We start from the raw sequence: 22,180 nt of genomic DNA on the forward strand, positions 1-22,180 counted from the left end.
TCTATATACCAATTTAACACAATCAAACATTCAGAGCCAAACCCCCTCTAGCCAAGGAGAATAAAGTGACTGGGGAAATTAAAGGGATATGTCTTAGAAGTCAAATAATTACTTATACGTTTCCTTCAGTTGAATTAACCACTCAGACAATCACTTTAAGGGCCTGACAGAATGAATAGGCTTCTAATTCAAGGTCAAAGACAACTTAAGGGTTCTGTGAGAAGAGGAGATTTTTGATGTCCTCCCCAGAGTGTGGAAGGCAGAGGGTGAAAACGCTGAAGCTAATGAACACACAGAAACACCTCTGATAATCAGACATTGGGAAGTGACCCATGTGTGTGTGTGTGATAGGGAACAGCTGTGTTTGAGCCCCAGAGGGAGATGCAGCAGTGATTGTCACGCACACTGTTAGTCTATTTGCTGCCAGATTGAGGTTTGTTCTGTGCAGTAGACACTAGGCAGTCCTCACAGCTGCAGTGTGCATGGGGCTGTGTTAAGATAGCGTGACAAAGGTTTTGAGGGTCCCCACATGTCTGTGAAAGTCTATTTGTATGTGTGTGTTTGTATGTGTGTGTAACTATCTATCAGCTGATGTCCCCTGCACCTTCTGGATTACTGTGTGAAATGTGCCCTGGCATTAAGCAGAGGACACACAGTCTATTAATAAGAGACAGGCTTTAGTAGCACCAGGATAACCCACACACCTGCCATGGCCCTAATGTGTGAATGACACAGCTTACCCTCTCCTGTAATTATATACGCATGTGTGCACCCGCGCACGTATGTGCATGCTTGTGTTTGCATACTCAATTCTTAATAATGATAATGATTTTACATCACTATAATTACATTACAATAGCAATGCCATTTGGAAAAAGGCTTTCTAAGTGGCCAAATATGATTATAAGTGTAAAGTGCAGTGGGTGGGTGCACATCAAGGCAACAGAAAGGCAGTCCTTTCAAATGAAAAGTGAAAACAGTATTTCGATAAACCCAGTTGGTTACCTCAGAGCTTCTGATCAAGTCCTTTTGATTTTGAATTATAACCTGAAGCGTTTCTAGGTTCCAATAAATGTTACCCTCACATAGATATGATTGATATTCTCATTATGGCAATGTCTCCCAACCTTATTGTGACGAGGTGTGAATGAAGGAGTCAGGCGCAGGAGGTAAACTACCGAAGTCCAGAGTTTATTCCGTTTACATAAATCAAACGCCCAAAGCGTCAAACAAAACTATTACAAGGGAAACATCCACCTTGGCATAAACACAGTGAATAGTAGCTCAACCAAGCTACACGCTCTCACAACAAACAATCACTCACAAAGACAAGGGGAACAGAGGGAAAACTTATACCAAATCAAATCAAATTGTATTGGTCACATGCGCCGAATACAACAGGTGCAGACATTACAGTGAAATGCTTACTTACAGCCCTTAACCAACAGTGCATTTATTTTAAAGAAAAAAAGTAAAAATAAAACAACAACAAAAAAAGTGTTGAGAAAAAAAAGAGCAGAAGTAAAATAAAGTGACAGTAGGGAGGCTATATATACAGGGGGGTACCGTTGCAGAGTCAATGTGCGGGGGCACCGGCTAGTTGAGGTAGTTGAGGTAATATGTACATGTGGGTAGAGTTAAAGTGACTATGCATAAATACTTAACAGAGTAGCAGCAGCGTAAAAAGGATGGGGTGGGGGGGCAGTGCAAATAGTCCGGGTAGCCATGATTAGCTGTTCAGGAGTCTTATGGCTTGGGGGTAGAAGCTGTTGAGAAGTCTTTTGGACCTAGACTTGGCACTCCGGTACCGCTTGCCGTGCGGTAGCAGAGAGAACAGTCTATGACTAGGGTGGCTGGAGTCTTTGACAATTTTGAGGGCCTTCCTCTGACACCGCCTGGTATAGAGGTCCTGGATGGCAGGAAGCTTTGCCCCAGTGATGTACTGGGCCGTACGCACTACCCTCTGTAGTGCCTTGCGGTCGGAGGCCAAGCAGTTGCCATACCAGGCGGTGATGCAACCAGTCAGGATGCTCTCGATGGTGCAGCTGTAGAATTTTTTGAGGATCTGAGGACCCATGCCAAATCTTTTTATTCTCCTGAGGGGGAATAGGCTTTGTTGTGCCCTCTTCACGACTGTCTTGGTGTGTTTGGACCATGATAGTTCGCTGGTGATGTGGACACCAAGGAACTTGAAGCTCTCAACCTGTTCCACTACAGCCCCGTCGATGAGAATGGGGGCGTGCTCAGTCCTCTTTTTTTTCCTGTAGTCCACAATCATCTCCTTTGTCTTGGTCACGTTGAGGGAGAGGTTGTTGTCCTGGCACCACACGGCCAGATCTCTGACCTCCTCCCTATAGGCTGACTCATCGTTGTCGGTGATCAGGCCTACCACTGTTGTGTCGTTGGCAAACTTAATGATGGTGTTGGAGTCGTGCCTGGCCATGCAGTCATGGGTGAACAGAGAGTACAGGAGGGGACTGAGCACGCACCCCTGAGGGGCCCCCGTGTTGAGGATCAGTGTGGCAGATGTGTTGTTACCTACCCTTACCACCTGGGGGCGGCCCGTCAGGAAGTCCAGGATCCAGTTGCAGAGGGAGGTGTTTAGTCCCAGGATCCTTAGCTTAGTGATGAGCTTAGAGGGCACTATGGTGTTGAATGCTGAGCTGTAGTCAATGAATAGCATTCTCACGTAGGTGTTCCTCTTGTCCAGGTGGGAAAGGGCAGTGTGGAGTGCAATAGAGATTGCATCATCTGTGGATCTGTTGGGGCGGTATGCAAATTGGAGTGGGTCTAGGGTTTCTGGGATAATGCTGTTGATGTTAGCCATGACCAGCCTTTCAAAGCACTTCATGGCTACAGACGTCAGTGCTACGGGTTGGTAGTCATTTAGGCAGGTTATCTTAGAGTCCTTGGGCACGGGGACTATGGTGGTCTGCTTGAAACATGTTGGTATTACAGACTCAGTCAGGGACATGTTGAAAATGTCAGTGAAGACACTTGCCAGTTGGTCAGCACATGCTCGGAGTACACGTCCTGGTAATCCGTCTGGCCCTGCGGCCTTGTGAATGTTGACCTGCTTAAAAGTCTTACTCACATCGGCTACGGAGAGCGTGATCACATAGTCATCCGGAACAGCTGGTGCTCTCATGCATGCTTCAGTGTTGCTTGCCTCGAAGCGAGCATAGAAGTGGTTTAGCTCGTCTGGTAGGCTTGTGTCACTGGGCAGCTTGCGGCTGTGCTTCCCTTTGTAGTCTGTAATAGTTTTCAAGCCCTGCCACATCCGACGAGCGTCAGAGCCAGTGTAATACAATTCAATCTTAGACCTGTATTAACTCTTTGCCTGTTTGATGGTTCGTCGGAGGTCATACCGGGATTTCTTATAAGCGTCTGGGTTAGAGTCCCGTTCCTTGAAAGCGGCAGCTCTACCCTTTTGCTCAGTGCGGATGTTTCCTGTAATCCATGGCTTCTGGTTGGGGTATGTACGTACGGTCACTGTGGGGACGACATCATCGATGCACTTATTGATGAAGCCAGTGACTGATGTGGTGTACTCCTCAATGCTGTCTGAAGAATCCCGGAACATGTTCCAGTCTGTGCTAGCAAAACAGTCCTGTAGCTTAGCATCTGCGTCATCTGACCACTTTTTTATTAACCGAGTCACTGGTGCTTCCTGCTTTAGTTTTTGCTTATAAGCAGGAATCAGGAGGATAGAGTTATGGTCAGATTTGCCAAATGGAGGGCGAGGGAGAGCTTTGTATGCGTCTCTGTGTGTGGAGTAAAGGTGGTCTAGAGTTTTTTTCCCTCTGGTTGCACATTTAACATGCTGGTAGAAATTAGGTAGAACGGATTTAAGTTTCCCTGCATTAAAGTCTCCGGCCACTAGGAGCGCTGCATCTGGATGAGCGTTTTCCTGTTGATTAATGGCCTTGTACAACTCATTCAGTGCAATCTTAATTCCAGCATTGGTTTGTGGTGGTAAATAGACAGCTATGAAAAATATAGATGAAAACTATCTTGGTAAATAGTGTGGTCTACAGCTTATCATAAGATACTCTACCTCAGGCGAGCAAAACCTCGAGACTTCCTTAGTATTTCATTTTGTGCACCAGCTGTTGTTTACAAATATACACAGAACGCCACCCCTTGTCTTACCTGAGTCAGCCGTTCTGTCCTGCCGATGTAGCGTATAGCCTGCTAGCTGAATGTTATCATTGTCGTCGTTCAGCCACGACTCGGTGAAACATAAGATATTACAGTTTTTAATGTCCCGTTGGTAGGATAACCGTAATCTTAAGTCGTCCACTTTATTTTCAAAAGATTGAACGTTGGCTAATAGGATTGATGGAAGAGGCAGTTTACTCGCTCGCCGTCGGATCCTTACAAGGCACCCCGATCTCCGTCCACGATATCTCCGTCTCTTCCTCACGCGAATGACGGGGATTTGGGCCTTGTCGGGTGTCTGTATGATATCCTTCGCGGCCGCCTCGTTGAAGAAAAAATCTTCGTCCAATACGAGGTGAGTAATCGCTGTCCTGATATCCAGAAGCTCTTTTTGGTTATAAGAGATGATGGCAGAAACATTATGTTCAAAATAAATTACAAATAACACGGAAAAACACACATAATAGTACAATTGGTTAGAGGGCTGTAAAACGGCAGCCATCTTCTCCGGCGCTGTTCTTTACACATACTAATTAGGGGAATGAGCACCAGGTGTGTGTGATTGACAAGACATGACAAGTGGAGTGATGAGAAAGAGATCGGCAGTAGCTAGTACTCCGGTGACGACGAACGCCGAATCCTGCCCGAACCAGGAGGGGGGGCAGCCTCGGCGGAAGTGTCCACCTGTTGTAAATTCCATTGATGGGACATGATTCGGAAAGGCACACACCTGTCTATATAAGGTCCCACAGTGCACGTCAGAGCAAAAACCAAGCCATGAGATCAAAGGAATTGTCTGTAGAGCTCCGAGACAGGATTATGTCGAGGCACAGATCTGGGGAAGGTTACCAAAACATTTCTGCAGCATTGAAGGTCCCCAAGAACACAGTGGCCTCCATCATTCTTAAATGGAAGAAGTTTAGAACCACCAAGACTCTTCCTAGAGCTGGCCGCCCGGCCAAACTGAGCAATCGGGGGAGAAGGACCTTTGTCAGGGACGTGATCAAGAAACCGATGGTCACTCTGACAGAGCTCTAGAGTTCCTATGTGGAGATGGGAGAACCTTCCAGAAGGATAACCATCTCTGCAGCACTCCACCAATCAGGCCTTTATGGTAGAGTGGCCAGACGGAAGCCACTCCATGACAGCCCGCTTGGAGTTTGCCAAAAGGCACCTAAAGACTCTCAGACCATGAGAAACAAGATTCTCTGGTCTGATGAAACCAAGAATGAACTCTTTGGCCTGAATGCCAAGCATCACGTCTGGAGGAAACCTGGCACCATCCCTATGGTGGATCATGATGGGGGCAGCATCATGCTGTGGGGATGTTTTTCAGGGGCAGGGACTGGGAGACTAGTTAGGATCGAGGCAAAGATGAACGGAGCAAAGTACAGAGATGAAAACCTGCTCCAGAGTGCTCAGGACCTCAGACTGGGGCAAAGGTTCACCTTCCAACAGGACAATGACCCTAAGCACACAGCCAAGACAACGAAGGAGTGGCTTCGGGACAGGTCTCTGAATGTCCTTGAGTGGCGCAGCCAGAGCCCAAACTTGAACCAGATCGAACATCTCTGGATAGACCTGAAAATAGCTGTGCAGCAACGCTCCCCATCCAACTTGACAGATCTTGAGAGGATCTGCAGAGAAGAATGGGAGAAACTCCCCAAATACAGGTGTCCCAAGCTTGTAGCGCCATTCCCAAGAAGACTTGAGGCTGTAATCGCTGCCAAAGGTGCTTCAACAAAGTACTGAGTAAAAGGTCTGAATACTTATGTAAATGTGATATTTGAGTTTTTTATTTTTAATACATTTGCAAAAATGTCAAAAAAATAGTTTATGTTTTGTCATTATGGGGTATTGTGTGTAGTTTGATGAGCAAAAAAGGGGGTCTGAATACTTTCCGAATGCACTTTATACAAGGGTCAACTCAGATAGTCCGTGTAGCCATTTTGTTAGCTATCTTGCTAGCTATTTAGCAGACTTATGGCTTGGGGATATAAACTGTTCAGTAGCCTATCGGCGTCAGACTTGATGCACCGGTACCGTTTGCCGTGCGGAAGCAGAGAGAACAGCCTATGGCTTGGGTGGCTGGAGTCATTAATGATTTTCCGGGCCTTCCTTTCACACCGTGCATGATATAGAAATCCTGGATGGCAGGGAGCTCGGCCCCAGTGATGTACTGGGCTGTCCGCACAACCCTCTGTAGCGCCATATGATTGAGGGCGGTGCTATTGCCATACCAAGCAGTGATGCAGCCAGTCAAGATGCTCTCAATGGTGCAGCTGTAGAATTGTTTGAGGATTTGAGGGCCGATGCCAAACCTTTTCCTGAGGGGGAAGAGGTGCTGTCGCGCCTTCTTCACGAATATGCGCTTGTGGACCAAGTCCTTAGTGATTTGGACATTGAGTAACTTCAAGCTCTTGAACTGCTCCACTGCAGCCCTGTCGATTTGGATGGGGTCGTGCTCGCCCCTCCGTTTCCTATAGTCCACGATCAGCTCCTTAGTCTTACTGACATTGAGGTTGTTGTCCCGGCACCACACTGCCAGGTCACTGACCTCCTCCCTGTAGGCGGTCTCATCGTCACCGGTGATCAGGCCTACCACGTCGTACGTGGCCATGCAGTCGTGGGTGAACAGGGAGTACAGGAGGGCAGCACACACTCCTGTGGGGCCCCCGTGTTGATGGTCAGCGTGGTGGAGGTGATGTTGCCTACCCTCACCACCTGGGGTCGGTCCATCAGGATGTCCAGGATCTAGTTGCAGCTGAACTGAACGCTGAGCTGTAGTCAATTAACAGCATTCTCACATAGGTATTCCTCTTAACTGCAGAGGCTTTTATCCAAACAGATCTAAACTGCTTTTAGGTATTGACACAGTTTCCCCAATCATGCAGTTGTTAATCGATATATGCAAATGAGACTACGTGTAGCTCAAGGGCAACACACACGTATGGAGGCTCCATCAGAGAGCTTATTTGCATTACGTCTAGGTCAGAAGTACTGCACCTAAATCAATATTTGTTTTGTTGGTAACATTATTTGATGGTCCTATTTCAGCTGTATTTTCCTGGTATCTAAAATCAATGCTGTAGTTGGCAGGATTATCATGTAAACTACCATTTCACCAGGTCCTTTAAAAGTGAATACTACACTGTACGGTAAATAGTGTACTGTAGATTAAAGCGTAACCACAGTGTTTTAAAAGTAAATTGCCATTTGGTTTGGTAGGACCAAATTGATCCCTGTCACCTGACCTGAGCGACGGTGCAGTTCCTCCCGGTGGCTTCCATCTTGGCATTGATGACGTGGGAGGTCCAGTGGGCCAGCCAGTAGTCGATGGCAACCATGAGGGAGTGTTTGAAAAGCTGTGATAGGAGGAGCAGCGACAGGAGGAGAAGACCTGCAGAGGACAGGTAGACCCCACAGGAGCGCCAGGGGATGGTGGCGCGGTGACGCATGGCCTGGGACAGGTTGTCGTCCTCGTCACTGTCCACAGAGTCTTCTGGAAGGACAGAGAGACGCATGAGAGAGGGATAGACTGTGAGAGGGTGGAGGGGCTGTGTGTGTGTGTGCGCCTCCACTATTTACAGTTGAAGTCGGGTTGTTTACATACAAAAAAGTATTTGATCCCCTGCTGATTTTGTACGTTTGCCCACTGACAAAGACATGATCAGTCTATAATTTTAATGGTAGGTTTATTTGAACAGTGAGAGACAGAATAACAACAACAAAAATCCAGAAAAACGCATGTCATAAATGTTATAAATTGATTTGCATTTTAATGAGGGAAATAAGTATTTGACCCCTCTGCAAAACATGACTTAGTACTTGGTGGCAAAACCCTTGTTGGCAATCACAGAGGTCAGACGTTTCTTGTAGTTGGCCACCAGGTTTGCACACATCTCAGGAGGGATTTTGTTCCACTCCTCTTTGCAGGTCTTCTCCAAGTCATTAAGGTTTCAAGGCTGACGTTTGGCAACTCGAACCTTCAGCTCCCTCCACAGATTTTTTATGGGATTAAGGTCTGGAGACTGGCTTCTTCTTGAGCCACTCCTTTGTTGCCTTGGCCGTGTGTTTTGGGTGATTGTCATGCTGGAATACCCATCCATGACCCATTTTCAATGCCCTGGCTGAGGGAAGGAGGTTCTCACCCAAGATTTGACGGTACATGGCCCCGTCCATCGTCCCTTTGATGCGGTGAAGTTGTCCTGTCCCCTTAGCAGAAAAACACCCCCAAAGCATAATGTTTCAACCTCTATGTTTGACGGTGGGGATGGTGTTCTTGGGGTCATAGGCAGCATTCCTTCTCCTCCAAACACGGCGAGTTGAGTTGAGGGTCTCATCTGACCACAACACTTTCACCCAGTTCTCCTCTGAATCATTCAGATGCTTTCTTGAGCCGGGGGACCTTGCGGGCGCCGCAGGATTTCAGTCCTTCACGGCGTAGTGTGTTACCAATTGTTTTCTTGGTGACTATGGTCCCAGCTGCCTTGAGATCATTGACAAGATCCTCCCGTGTAGTTCTGGGCTGATTCCTCACCGTTCTCATGATCAATGCAACTCCACGAGGTGAGATCCTGCATGGAGCCCCAGGCTGAGGGAGATTGACAGTTATTTTGTGTTTCTTACATTTGCGAATAATCACACCAACTGTTGTCACCTTCTCACCAAGCTGCTTGGCGATGGTCTTGTAGCCCATTCCAGCCTTGTGTAGGTCCACAATCTTGTCCCTGACATCCTTGGAGAGCTCTTTGGTCTTGGCCATGGTGGAGAGTTTGGAATCTGATTGATTGATTGCTTCTGTGGACAGGTGTCTTTTATACAGGTAACAAACTGAGATTAGGAGCACTCCCTTTAAGAGTGTGCTCCTAATCTCAGCTCGTTACCTGTATAAAAGACAACTGGGAGCCAGAAATCTTTCTGATTGAGAGGGGGTCAAATACTTATTTCCCTCATTAAAATGCAAATCAATTTATAACATTTTTGACATGCGTTTTGTTGGATTTTTTTGTTGTTATTCTGTCACTCACTGTTCAAATAAACCTACCATAAAAATTATGTCAGTGGGCAAACGTACAAAATCAGCAGGGGATCAAATACTTTTTTCCCTCACTGTACACCTTAGCAAAATACATTTAAACTCAGTTTTTCACAATTCCTGACATTTAATCCTAGTAAAAATTCCCTGTTTTAGGTCAGTTAGGATTGCCACTTTACTTTAAGAATGTGAAATGTCAGAATAATAGTAGAGAAAATGATTTCTTTCATATTTTATTTCTTTCATCACATTCCCAGTGGGTCAGAAGTTTACATACACTCAATTAGTATTTGGTAGCATTGCCTTTACATTGTTTAACTTGGGTCAAACGTTTCGGGTATCCTTCCACAAGCTTCCCACAGTAAGTTGGGTGAAATTTGGCTCATTCCTCCTGACAGAGCTGGTGTAACTGAGTCAGGTTTATAGGCCTCATTGCTCGCACACGCTGTTTCAGTTCTGCCCACAATTTTCTATAGGATTGAGGTCAGGGCTTTGTGATGGCCACTCCAATACCTTGACTTTGTTGTCCTTAAGCCATTTTGCCACAACTTTGGAAGTATGCTTGGGGTCATTGTCCATTTGGAAGACCCATTTGTGACCAAGCTTTAACTTCCTGACTGTCTTGATGTTGCTTCAATATATCCACATAATTTCCCTTCCTCATGATGCCATCTATTTTGGGAAGTGCACCAGTCCCTCCTGCAGCAAAGCACCCCCACAGCATGATGCTGCCACCCCCGTGCTTCACGGTTGGGATGGTGTTCTTCGGCTTGCAAGCATCCCTCTTTTTCCTCCGAACATAACGATGGTCATTATGGCCAAACAGTTCTATTTTTGTTTCATCAGACCAGAGGACATTTCTCCAAAAAGTACGATCTTTGTCCCCATGTGCAGTCGCAAACCGTAGTCTGGCTTTTTTATGGCAATTTTGGAGCAGTGGCTTCTTCCTTGCTGAGCGGCCTTTCAGGTTATGTCGATATAGGACTCGTTTTACTGTGGATATAGATACTTTTGTACCCGTTTCCTCCAGCATCTTCACAAGGTCCTTTGCTGTTGTTCTGGGATTGATTTGCACTTTTCGCACCAAAGTACGTTCATCTCTAGGAGACCGAATGCGTCTCCTTCCTGAGAGGTATGACGGCTGTGTGGTCCCATGGTGTTTATACTTGCATACTATTGTTTGTACAGATGAACGTGGTACCTTCAGGCGTTTGGAAATTGCTCCCAAGGATGAACCAGACTTGTGGAGGTCTACAATTTGTTTTCTGAGGTCTTGGCTGATTTATTTTGATTTTCCCATGATGTCAAGCAAAGAGGCACTGAGTTTGAAGGTAGGCCTTGAAATACATCCACAGGTACACCTCCAATTGACTCAAATGTTGTCAATTAGCCTATCAGAAGCTTCTAAAGCAATGACATCATTTTCTGGAATTTTCCAAGCTGTTTAAAGGCACAGTCAACTTAGTGTATGTAAACGTCTGACCCACTGGAGTTGTGATACAATGAATTATAAGTGAAATAATATGTCTGTAAACAATTGTTGGAAAAATTACTTGTGTCAAGTAGATGTCCTAACCAACATGCCAAAACTATAGTTTGTTAACATGACATTTGTGGAGTGGTTGAAAAACAAGTTTTAATGACTCCAACCTAAGTCTATGTAAACTTCCGACTTCAACTGTGTATGTCCCTTCCATCTCTACTCTCTCCGCTTCTCCCCTCCTCCTCTCTCCCCCTATATCCCGGTCTCTCTTCTTCTCCATGTCCTTCTCATCTCTGTCTCTCTCTCTCTTTCTAGTGGATACAGTACGACAGGAGTATCTGTGTGGCTAGTGAGGATCAGGAGGACAGGAAGTGAAATGGGCCTCAGGAGAGGAAGGCTCTGTTTCAGCTACTGGCTGACAGACTGGAAGGCAGAGTGACAGGCCATTTCACAGCAGCTCAGGTGGAGAGGGAGAAAGAAGCTGAGAGAGAAGAATAGAGGGGGAAGAGAAAGGACAGAAAGTGTGACAGAGATACAGCTAGAGACAGAGTAGGTTCATGGCTAGAAGGGATCCAGATTTTGTCAAATTAACGTCAAAAGTTGATTTTCTTTCTTCATTTTACCTAACCCTAACCCTTTTCCTAAATGTAATCTTATTCTCCTAACCTGCTATGTTAATTATTCTAATTTTACAAAAGCTCGAACCCTTCTAGCCATGACCAAATGAACAACTGGTCGTTCAGTACTGTATCGATACATCATTTGTTTCCTGATGGGAAACATAATTTGTTTCATGTGTTGGGTTAGACCGAGCAGGGACAGCAGACAGGACATGTTGACCATGGTGAGTAGAGCAGTGCTAACGACTTCCCACCTCTTCCCCTTATCTAAATATACATGACATCATGCAGGCAAGCCTCAGTGCTGATGACTGCATGGGCGTGTCTACGGGATAGGCCAGAGCGAGAGGTAAGGAAAGAAAGAGTGAAGGATGGAGTGGAAGAGAGAGGGAGAAAAAAAAGAGGATGGAAAATGGCATGAATGGAGCATGGGTAGAGTCTGCAAGCTACAAGCCAATAGGAGCAACATGGTCGCAACATGGACATGGGAGCTAGTAAGGAGCGTAGTTGCAGCACGATGCCACAGACTGGTCACAACTGGTCACGACTGGTCACCATGCGGTCGGCCCACACCTGCTTCGTCTAAAAGAGCAGCGGCCCTCTGTGCTGGGGATATCTCACAAGTCCACACCAGGGTGCCACCAGAACACAGGAGACAACACAGAACACAGAATAAAGAGCACAGTCCCACTCCCATGACACTGTCACAACAGCACTGACACAGGATGCATTTGCCCTTAGAGATATACTGATCTTGAGTCCGTTTTGTGGATAAAGGTAATGATTTGGGGATAGGGAGGGTACACTGATCCTAGATCTGTGCTTAAAGGTAACTTATATCCGGACATCATAGCAGAGAGACACACACAGGGTTTGTCCCAATACTCTAAACCAGTGTGGGACTCTGGTCCTAGGGAGCAGCAGTGTGCTGGTTCTCGTTTCCCTCTGGTATTTTATTCTAGTAATGGCATTGATTCTTCACCTGGTTTCTCCAGCAGAAACTGTAGCCCCCAAGGACCAGATTTGTCCTTTTCAACAGATCTTAAAATACGTGGAGTCTCTGGCCCAGGACTTGACTAGACCATGTCTTTTACAGATCAGTGGTGACAAAGAAAGAAGAGAAAAGAACGCACACACACATCCGAGTTTCAGCTGAGGTAGATCACTGGGACATAGCCACAGACAGACACCACAGGATCACATACACCGTTAGTTCCACTATAGGTTCGAAAACTGATACTCTGTAGAGGCATCACATTTTAGAAACATTTTTTTTTACCACCTAGTAAATGTATCACCTGTCATTTTTGAGTCTCCACAAACAAAGCATACTGAAGTAACTATGCCCATGCTAACCCCCTGGTTCCCATTAGCGAGCGATTGAAAGCTGGTGTCCTTCAGTCCCATGGGGAGGTTTGTGAACTTTGACCTCTCACCTGTGTCCTCCTCCTCAGTCTTGGCAGCCTCTTTGGAGTACATGGCTCTCCGCAGGTTCTTACGCTCCAACACCGTCATACTCTCAGGCACTGTCTCCTGGAGAATGCACACACACACACATCAGAGTTTCAGCTGAGGTAGTTTGCCGAAATAGATTTGACAAGATGAATTTAAAATAGAACAGGAAAAGAGGAGCCAAATAGAGCAAGCCTAGTACAAACACATTACAATTGCTCATCAGTTGTGACCCAGTGACGAAGTTGGCCGTTACCTCGTGCACATAAAACGTTTTCACACATTCAATTAACACAACAGTAGCAGATGAACTTATGGAATAAATGTTAAACTATGGCAGCATATGAAATATTACTGAAAAACAGGGCCCTCTTACAAATAAACACTAACACATTCATACAATGGGGAACACAGTGCATTCGGAATGTGTTCAGACATCTTCCCTTTTTCCACATTTTGTTATATTACAGCCTTATTCTAAAATTGATTAAATAAATAAAACATCTCAATCTTCACACAGTACCCCATAATAATAAAGCGAAAACAGTTTTGTTTATTACATTTTTGCAAATGTATTAAAACATAACAGAAACATAACAGAAACACCTTATTTACATAAGTATTCAGACCCTTTGTTATGGGACTCGAAATTGAGCTCAGGTGCACCATGTTTTCATTGGAGTCCACCTGTAGTATATTCAATTGATTGGACATGATTTGGAAAGGCAAACGTATATAAGGTCCCACAGTTGACAGTGTATGTCAGAGCAAAAACCAAGCCATGAGGAACTGTCCGTAGAGCTCCAAGACAGGATTATGTTGAGGCACAGATCTGGGGAAGGGTACCAAAACATTTCTGCAGCATTGAAGGTCCCCAAGAACACAGTGGCCTCCATCATTCTTAAATGGAAGAAGTTTAGAACCACCAAGACTCTTCCTAGAGCTGGCCGCCCGGCCAAACTGAGCAATCGGTGGAGAAGAGCCTTGGTCAGGAAGGTGACCAAGAACCTGATGGTCACTCTGACAGAGCTCCAGAGTTATTCTGTGGAGATGGGAGAACCTTCCAGAAGGACAACCATCTTTGTAGCACTACACCAAATCAGGCCTTTATGGTAGAGTCCCAGATGGAAGACACTCCTCAGTAAAAGGCACATGACAGCCCACTTGGAGTTTGCCAAAAGGCACCTAAAGGACTCTCAGATCATGAGAAACAAGATTCTCTGGTCTAATGAAACCAAGATTGAACTCTTTGTTCAGAATGCCAAGCGTCACGTCTGGAGGAAACCTGGCACCATCCCTACAGTGAAGCATGGTGGTGGCAGCATGATGCTGTGGGGATGTTTTTCAGTGGCAGGGACTGGCAGACTAGTCAGGATCGAGGGAAAGATGAACGGAGCAAAGTACAGAGAGATCCTTGATGAAAACCTGCTCCAAAGCACTCAGGACCTCAGACTGGGGCGAAAGTTAACATTCCAACAGGACAACGACCCTAAGCACACAGCCAAGACAACGCAGGAGTGGCTTCGGGACAAGTCTCTGAATGTCCTTGAGTGGCCCAGCCAAAGCCCGGACTTGAACCCGATCGAACATCTCTGGAGAGTCCTGAAAATAGCTGTGCAGCGACGCTCCCCATACAACCTGACAGAGCTTGAGAGGATCTGCAGAGAAGAATGGGAGAAACTCCCAAAATACAGGTGTGCCAAGCGTCATACCCAAAGAAGACTCAAGTCTGTAATCGCTGCCAGAGGTGCTTCAACAAAGTACTGAGTAAATGGTCTGAATACTTATGTAAATGTAAATTAGCAACATTTTCTAAAAAAAAAACTGTTTTCGCTTTGTCATTATGGGGTATTTATTGTGTGTAGATTGATGAGGGGGAAAAAACTATTTAATTAATTTTAGAATAAGGCTGTAACGTAACAAAATGTGGAAAAAGTCAAGGGGTATGAATAATTTCAGAATGCACTGTATATGGTTGTGTTTACACAGGCAGCTCAATTTTGGGGTGCGTTCAGTTCGCTTCAACGTTTGCTACATTGCGTGACTGTTTGTACTGAACGACACAATTCCCTAACACGGTGCTCACAGTTCTTCAACAGCCTTTGGAGGTATGTTTGCTCCCGTTTGATGGGTGTAGCGAGGTGAGGCCTGATCAATATGGGTGTAACCATTTGAAATTGCTAAAACTCCTGCAGCACACCATACAAAATCATCACACCGTTCTTCAACTGGTTGTTCAGTACAGTACCCTTTCCGTTTAATTCAACATTGCACACCGTTTTTTCGTACTGAACGCAGCAGCCCTGATCTTTTTTCACTAATTGGTCTTTTGACCAATCAGATCAGCTATTTTGACAATAATTGGGCAAAAGATCAGAATTGGGCTGCCTGTGTAAACTCAGCCTATGAGAGGTGAGGATGTGCCATCATCCTCACACACCCCTTTGACCCTTTCTGTCATGGCCATCTAGAGACACATCGTCTGATACAGTACCTTCTCAAACTCGCCGTCCTGCCGGTGCATCAGGGTCTTCCACTGTTCAAACAGTTCAGGCTCAGAGTTCTGGATGTCTTTCAGAGTCCCCTCGGTTTGAGTGGTCCCATTCTTCATCGCAATGATCTGACCACGGAGGGTGGGTGGGTGGGTGAGAGAGAGAGAGAGAGAGAGAGAGAGAGGTGATTGAATTAGTGACCGTCTAGATGTGAATGAAGAATGCTGCTTGTGTGACACGATGAACATTTCATTTAGCAGATTTTATACGCACACACTACTCTCACCCAGTCGGCATGTGGTAGGTACTGTAGTTTGTGAGTGACCAACACCACAGTTCTCTTCTCTTCTCTCAGCAGTTTGAGGATGCCCTCCTGCATCAGGTGGTCACTCAGGTGGATGTCCAGCGCTGAAAACGGGTCATCCTGAAACACAGAAAAGGACAGGTCAAAGAGAGGGACATGATTCCATGGTCTACAATCAAAGACAATGTATTGTGGCTTCATCTCAATGTAGCCAATGCAAAATAAATGAATACAGAGACGTGCTGCAGTAAAGAGGTGAAAAGTGATTTGCAAAGGTGAAAAATATTGGTTACTTTACTAATTAGACCACTCCGAGTGGCGCAGTGGTCTAAGGCACTGCATCGCAGTGCTAGCTGTGCCACTAGAGATCCTGGTTCGAATCCAGGCTCTGTCGTAGCCGGCCGCGACCGGGAGACCCATGGGGCGGCGCACAATTGGCTCAGCGTCGTCCAGGGTAGGGGAGGAAATGACCGGCAGGGATGTAGCTCAATTGGTAGAGCATGGCGTTTGCAATGCCAGGGTTGTGGGTTCGATTCCCATGGGGGGCCAGTATTTAAAAAAATTATGTATGTACTCACTAACTGTACGTCGCTCTGGATAAGAGCGTCTGCTAAATGACTAAAATGTAATGTAAATGTAATATCAGTTCTAAGTGATTCAACATGATTATTTTGATAAATCTGAGGTCACTGTGTAGACCTAAGTTAGTGTAGACAGGCTCTCTCACCAGGAAGACCACGTTGGCCTGTTGGTACAAGGCTCTGGCCACACCTATACGCTGGCGCTGCCCTCCAGATAGAATTATACCCTGTAGAGAGAGAGGGAGGAGGGGAGAGAGAGATATGAAAGAATGAATGGAGGTACGTGGAGTGTACAGGTGAAGTGGACAGTATCAACATTATCTAACCCAGACCACATTTCAGTGTGTGTACTGTGTGTGTGTGTGCTGTGTGCTTTGGTGTGTGATTGAGTGTTAGGAGCTCTCCCCAAAGGTAGACTGATGTAAATTATCTGCCCTCTTCCTCCTTTACTGCCACTAAGAGTCGCTGTACTATCCACTTCGGTCTCTGCATAATAGGTTCATGCCTATCCTACAGAAGTAGTACTGCACATCACACATACAGCACGCTCACACTCACAGCTTTCAAATAACACACACACATATATGCTTCAAATAACACACACACATATATATGCTTCAAATAACACACACACACATATATGCTTCAAATAACACACACACATATATGCTTCAAATAACACACACACATATATGCTTCAAATAACACACACACACATATATGCTTCAAATAACACACACACACATATATGCTTCAAATAACACACACACACATATATGCTTCAAATAACACACACACACATATATGCTTCAAATAACACACACACACATATATGCTTCAAATAACACACACACATATATGCTTCAAATAACACACACACATATATGCTTCAAATAACACACACACATATATGCTTCAAATAACACACACACATATGCTTCAAATAACACACACACATATATGCTTCAAATAACACACACACATATATGCTTCAAATAACACACACACATATATGCTTCAAATAACACACAAACACATAACCCAGAACTAAGATCTTGCGTATGTTTACGTAGTCTATTAACGAGAGATTACACAAACACTGACATTACAGAAATACACACCGCTATATTATTAAAACACACACACACCTTTGTCACAGAAACACAACCAAGACCTGCTTACATAACAGAATGATGCCTGAACAAATTAAACATGACAGTGTACTGGGCAGGCTCTGGTGAAGCTTGCTTCCCGTACAGTATAAACATCAAACAGGCAGGTGGTGACAGGACTCTCTATAGTGAAAGAGATTCTGTCTCAAACCTGAATACATAAAGATTATATAAAGTTTATACTTGATTACTACTATTATAATGTGGTCCACTTGATTGCCATTTAGTAAGTGAGAGTGACAAGAGACAGGTACGAGTGGTCCCGAGTGACAGAAACAGTGAAAGAGACAGTGACAGGTACGGTGCGGGTCACTCACCCTCTCTCCGATCTCCGTCTGGTCTCCCTGTGGCAGGATGTCGATATCCGGCTGCAGGGAACACGCCTCAATGACAGCGTTGTACCTGGACAACACAGAAACAGATAATCAGATGACAACTGTGACATTAAAACAAATACCCTGAAATGTCAATGGGCTGGGGAAAGCTGAACAGATTCTAAGTGATTTGTACTGTCAGAGTAATGATATCATGGTACACTGTAAAAACAAATACGATTGTTTTTACAGTAATTTACAGGCAGACAGTTGCCTGTAAATTACAGTAAAATAAATGGTACAGTATGTTACCGTAATCAGTTTTATAGTACCAATACTGTTACTGTAATCCATTTACGGTATCCAATACTCTTACTGTTATCTATGTAAGACAGCAACAGTATATTATTCTAAAGGTTGTATTCAGGCTAAACATCTCCACAGAGATGCAGTTCAACTGAAGAACATTTTAAGTGGATTAAGTTGAACAGAGAAACTCTAAAGGGGTCTACACGGTTTATGTGTGGAGATCTATGTGCATGCATGCTAGTGGGTGGAGTGGGGTTTTTGGAGCAGCGGACTCTTTCTGTTGCGTTACACCCAGAGAGGAAGTCCGCCTTGTGAAGTGTATACCCACTAGGGGGCTTGGAGAGCCAGAGTAGCTTACCAAGCAAGACGAGCCAAGACACTCTTTTTGACTCTAGCTAGCGATGACGTTTGAACTTCCGGATCCGGTTATATGCTGTTTACAAATGCTAGCTGTCAGGCTAGTCTGGTGTTCTATGCTTTACGACACTACTTTTTAGCTACAGAAGCAAACATGTCTGAACATCAAGAGCTTGAACTGCTATTACTACTCAGGAGGAGAAAAAATACTTAGAAAATTGAGAATACACGTCTCTTGTCCAACCTAATGCTATCGGATGTGAGTTGCCAGATCTGACGACTTGCTTCAGCGGCTTGCCCCTCACATCTCGCACGAGATAACTCATAGCTTGCCAGTAAGTGCTGCAGAAAGGCTGGGTGACCCTTCGGTTTTTGGCGAGTGGCAGCACACAGCAAAGTATCGCTGTGGGTAATTTATAAACTTGGAATCTCGACAGTTTGTGCCATCGTCACGGAAGTGTGCCAGGCTATCTGGCATGTCCTGAAGATGGATTTGGTTGCTTATCCCGCCGTGGCACAATGGGCAGAAATCGCCAGGGATTGTTAGAATTATCAGTTTTGTGCAGGAGCTGTCGACGGAAAATATGTTCGGATCCGAGATCCGGCAAACTCGGGCAGCGTTTACTACAACTACAAGGGCTTTTTCTCATTGGTCCTGATGGAAATCTGCGATCCAAGGTAACAACCATATCCAGTTAAGATATGCTAAAGTTTGAACACACCTACTCATTCAAGGGTCTTTCTTTATTTGTACTTTTTTCTACATTGTAGAATAATAGTAAAGACATCAAAACTATGAAATAACACATATGGAATCATGTAGTAACCATAAGTGTGTTAAACAAATCAAAATATATTTTATATTTGAGATTCTTCAAAGTAGCCACCCTTCGCCTTGATGACAGCTTTGCACACTCTTGGCATTCTCTCAACCAGCTTCATCTGGAATGCTTTTCCAACAGTCTTGAATGAGTTCCCACATATGGTGAGCACTTGTTGGCTGCTTTTCCTTCACGCTATGGTCTAACTCATCCCAAACCATCTCAATTGGGTTGAGGTCGGGAGGCCAGGTCATCTGATGCAGCACTCCTTCACTCTCCTTCTTGGTCAAATAGCCCTTACACAGCCTGGAGGTGTGTTGGGTCATTGTCCTGTTGAAAAACAAATGATAGTGCCACTAAGTGCAAACCAGATGGGATGGCGTATTGCTGCAGAATGCAGTGGTAGCCATGCTTGTTAAGTGTGCCTTGAATTCTAAATAAATCACAGACAGTGTCACCAGCAAAGCACCCCCACACCATCACACCTCCTCCTCCATGCTTCACGGTGGGAACCACACATGCAGAGATAATCCATTCACCTACTCTGCAATCACAAAGACACAGCGGTTGGAACCAAAAATCTCACATTTGGACTCATCAGACCAAAGGACAGATTTCCACAAGTGTAATGTCCATTGCTCGTGTTTCTTGACCCAAGCAAGTCTCTTCTTCATATTGGTGACCTTTAGTAGTGGTTTCTTGCAGCAATTCGGCCATGAAGGCCTGATTCACGCAGTCTTCTCTGAACAGTTGATGTTGAGACGTGTCTGTTACTTGAACTCTGTGAAGCATTTATTTGGACTGCAATTTCTGAAGCTGGTAACTCTAATGAACTTATCCTCTGCAGCAGAGATAACTCTGGGTCTTCCTTTCCTCTGGCGGTCCTCATGAGAGCCAGTTTCATCATAGCGCTTTATGGTTTTTGTGACTGCACTTGAAGAAACTTTCAAAGTTCTTGAAATGTTCCATATTGACTGACCTTCATGTCTTAAAGTAATGATGGACTGTCGTTTCTCTTTGCTTATTTGAGCTGTTCTTGCCATAATATGGACTTGGTCTTTTACCACCCCTACCTTGTCACAACACAACTGATTGGCTCAAACACATTAAGAAGGAAAGAAAATCCACAAATTAACTTTTAAGAAGCACACCTGTTAATTGAAATGCATTCCAGGTGACTATCTCATGAAGCTGGTTGAGAGAATGCCAAAAGTGTGCAAAGCTGTCATCAAGGCAAATGGTGGCTACTTTGAAGAATCTCAAATATAAAATATATTTTGATTTGTTTAACACTTTTTTGGTTACTACATGATTCCATGTGTGTTATTTCATAGTTTTGATGTCTTCACTATTATTCTACAATCTAGGTATTGTGTGTAGATTAATGAGGGATTTTTTTTTTTAAATCCATTTTAGAATAAGGCTGTAACGCAACAAAATGTGGAAAACGTCAAGGGGTCTGAATACTTTCCGAATGCACTGTATATAGTATGGCTCTGATTTATCAACGAAAACATGTATATGTTTGATAAGTTTGATAAATCCCAATAATAAGGGGCGGCAGGTGGCTTAGTGGTTAAGAGCGTTGTGCCAGTAACCGAAAGGTCGCTGGTTCTAATCCCCGAGCCGACTAGGTGAAAGATCTGTCGATGTGCCCTTGAGCAAGGCACTTAACCCAAATTGCTCATGTAAGTCGCTCTGGATAAGAGCGTCTGCTAAATGACTAAAATAAAAATAATAATTTTTTGCACACGCAAATCCTAGAATCTCGATGTACACCAGAATTTAGTATGATATTTACACATGGTTGATAAATGAGGCCCCAGAGGAGCACTGAAACTACAGAGAGAACTGTCCCTCTGTGCTTGGAGAGACAGAGAAAGAGGGAAGAGAGAGAGCGAAAGAGAGAGATAAAGCTGCTCAACTACTGTTCTCAGAGACAGAGACAGAGAGAAAGGGAGAAAGAGGGGGGAGGAGGAGAGTGAGTCGAAGAGAGAGGGAGAGATAGAGAGAGAGCGATAGCAGAGAGAGAAACAATGGAGAGAGAGAAAAGTAACAAGTGTGAGTAGGTAAACACTACTCCTTTATGCTTCTCCATAGCAACCGAGATAACTCAGGGTTCCATTTAATAATATTTTCTGCAGCTAGCGCATTAGGCCCAGAGAGAGAGGAGATAGGACCATAAACACACAGGCTATCTGCTCGTCTGGGAAACCTTTTGTCATAAGGATAAAAAAGTGTGTGTCACCGTGCCCATCCAGTGGCAGGGGAAAACAGCATATGGTGTTGTGCCACGGGAGGGGGTTGGAGGTTGGGTGCGAGGGCAGAAACCGTTAGCAATGATAAAAGAGGCAAACAGCGATTTAGAATGTACTAAATTAGATGTCAACTAACCTTTGAGCCTGGGAGTCCCTGACATGATCCAGTATTTCACTTTTGTTCTAATGTTTTACAAGCACTTTATAATCAAGTCTCACCTGGGTTTGATCATAGGCATCTCAAAGGTGATGTTCTCCACCAGCGTCGCATTGAGCAGCCAGGGCTTCTGGGAAGCATAGGCCACAGGGCCTCTCTTCCTGCCAAGATAAACAGTGTCAAGATCACCCAACATCTGACAACTTCCTGTCCTTTCTCAATGACGCACAAAGATAAATACACTTCATGGCAGACTCAGTTCAAAGGTCTGTAACAAGTGAGGTAAAATGGTTTTGGATTGCTTTCTGTGTTGTTCAATTACAATGGAAAACCAGGGTGTTATCTTGTTTTTTGTAATACAGGCGGTTACTTCACTGTACTGACTAGATACTGGCTGTATTCTTCTACTGTGGATAATAGGGTATAAGAGTAAATACAGCATCTCCATAGTGACCATCTGGTGCGAGGCGTCATGTGTGTGCTTACTGGATATCTCCATCACCAGCTGCATCCTTGTCTGATGTGAGGCTGCAATGACACAAACATACACACACGTGCACACACACGCACATACACATCATTAGCACCAGTAATGTATACAGTCGGCAACACAAACCAAAACAAGGCCATCGTTGCTCTATATGAGCATGTCTATCATTAG

The 22,180-nt window shown here is 44.8% G+C and overlaps 1 protein-coding gene across 2 annotated transcripts in view; it reads right to left on the reverse strand.

Annotated features, from left to right (window-relative positions):
- The window catches only part of LOC311134439 (ATP-binding cassette sub-family C member 8-like), a gene marked incomplete at both ends in the record, with an annotated part of 127,776 nt that overhangs the window by 26,708 nt on the left and 78,888 nt on the right, over positions 1-22,180 (reverse strand). Inside the window, 9 exons of one of the 2 annotated variants that reach the window (XM_084168120.1) lie at positions 7,416-7,663; positions 11,876-11,937; positions 12,732-12,835; positions 15,249-15,374; positions 15,533-15,670; positions 16,278-16,358; positions 17,621-17,705; positions 21,582-21,680; positions 22,006-22,047. In XM_084168120.1, coding sequence (XP_084024246.1) covers positions 7,416-7,663; positions 11,876-11,937; positions 12,732-12,835; positions 15,249-15,374; positions 15,533-15,670; positions 16,278-16,358; positions 17,621-17,705; positions 21,582-21,680; positions 22,006-22,047 — 985 coding nt within the window. The remainder of the gene's footprint in view (positions 1-7,415; positions 7,664-11,875; positions 11,938-12,731; positions 12,836-15,248; positions 15,375-15,532; positions 15,671-16,277; positions 16,359-17,620; positions 17,706-21,581; positions 21,681-22,005; positions 22,048-22,180) is intronic. The other variant, XM_084168121.1, reaches the window with a different exon arrangement.

Source organism: Coregonus lavaretus (genome assembly GCF_964263955.1).
Source record: "Coregonus lavaretus genome assembly, chromosome: 9".
Lineage (NCBI taxonomy): Eukaryota > Metazoa > Chordata > Actinopteri > Salmoniformes > Salmonidae > Coregonus > Coregonus lavaretus.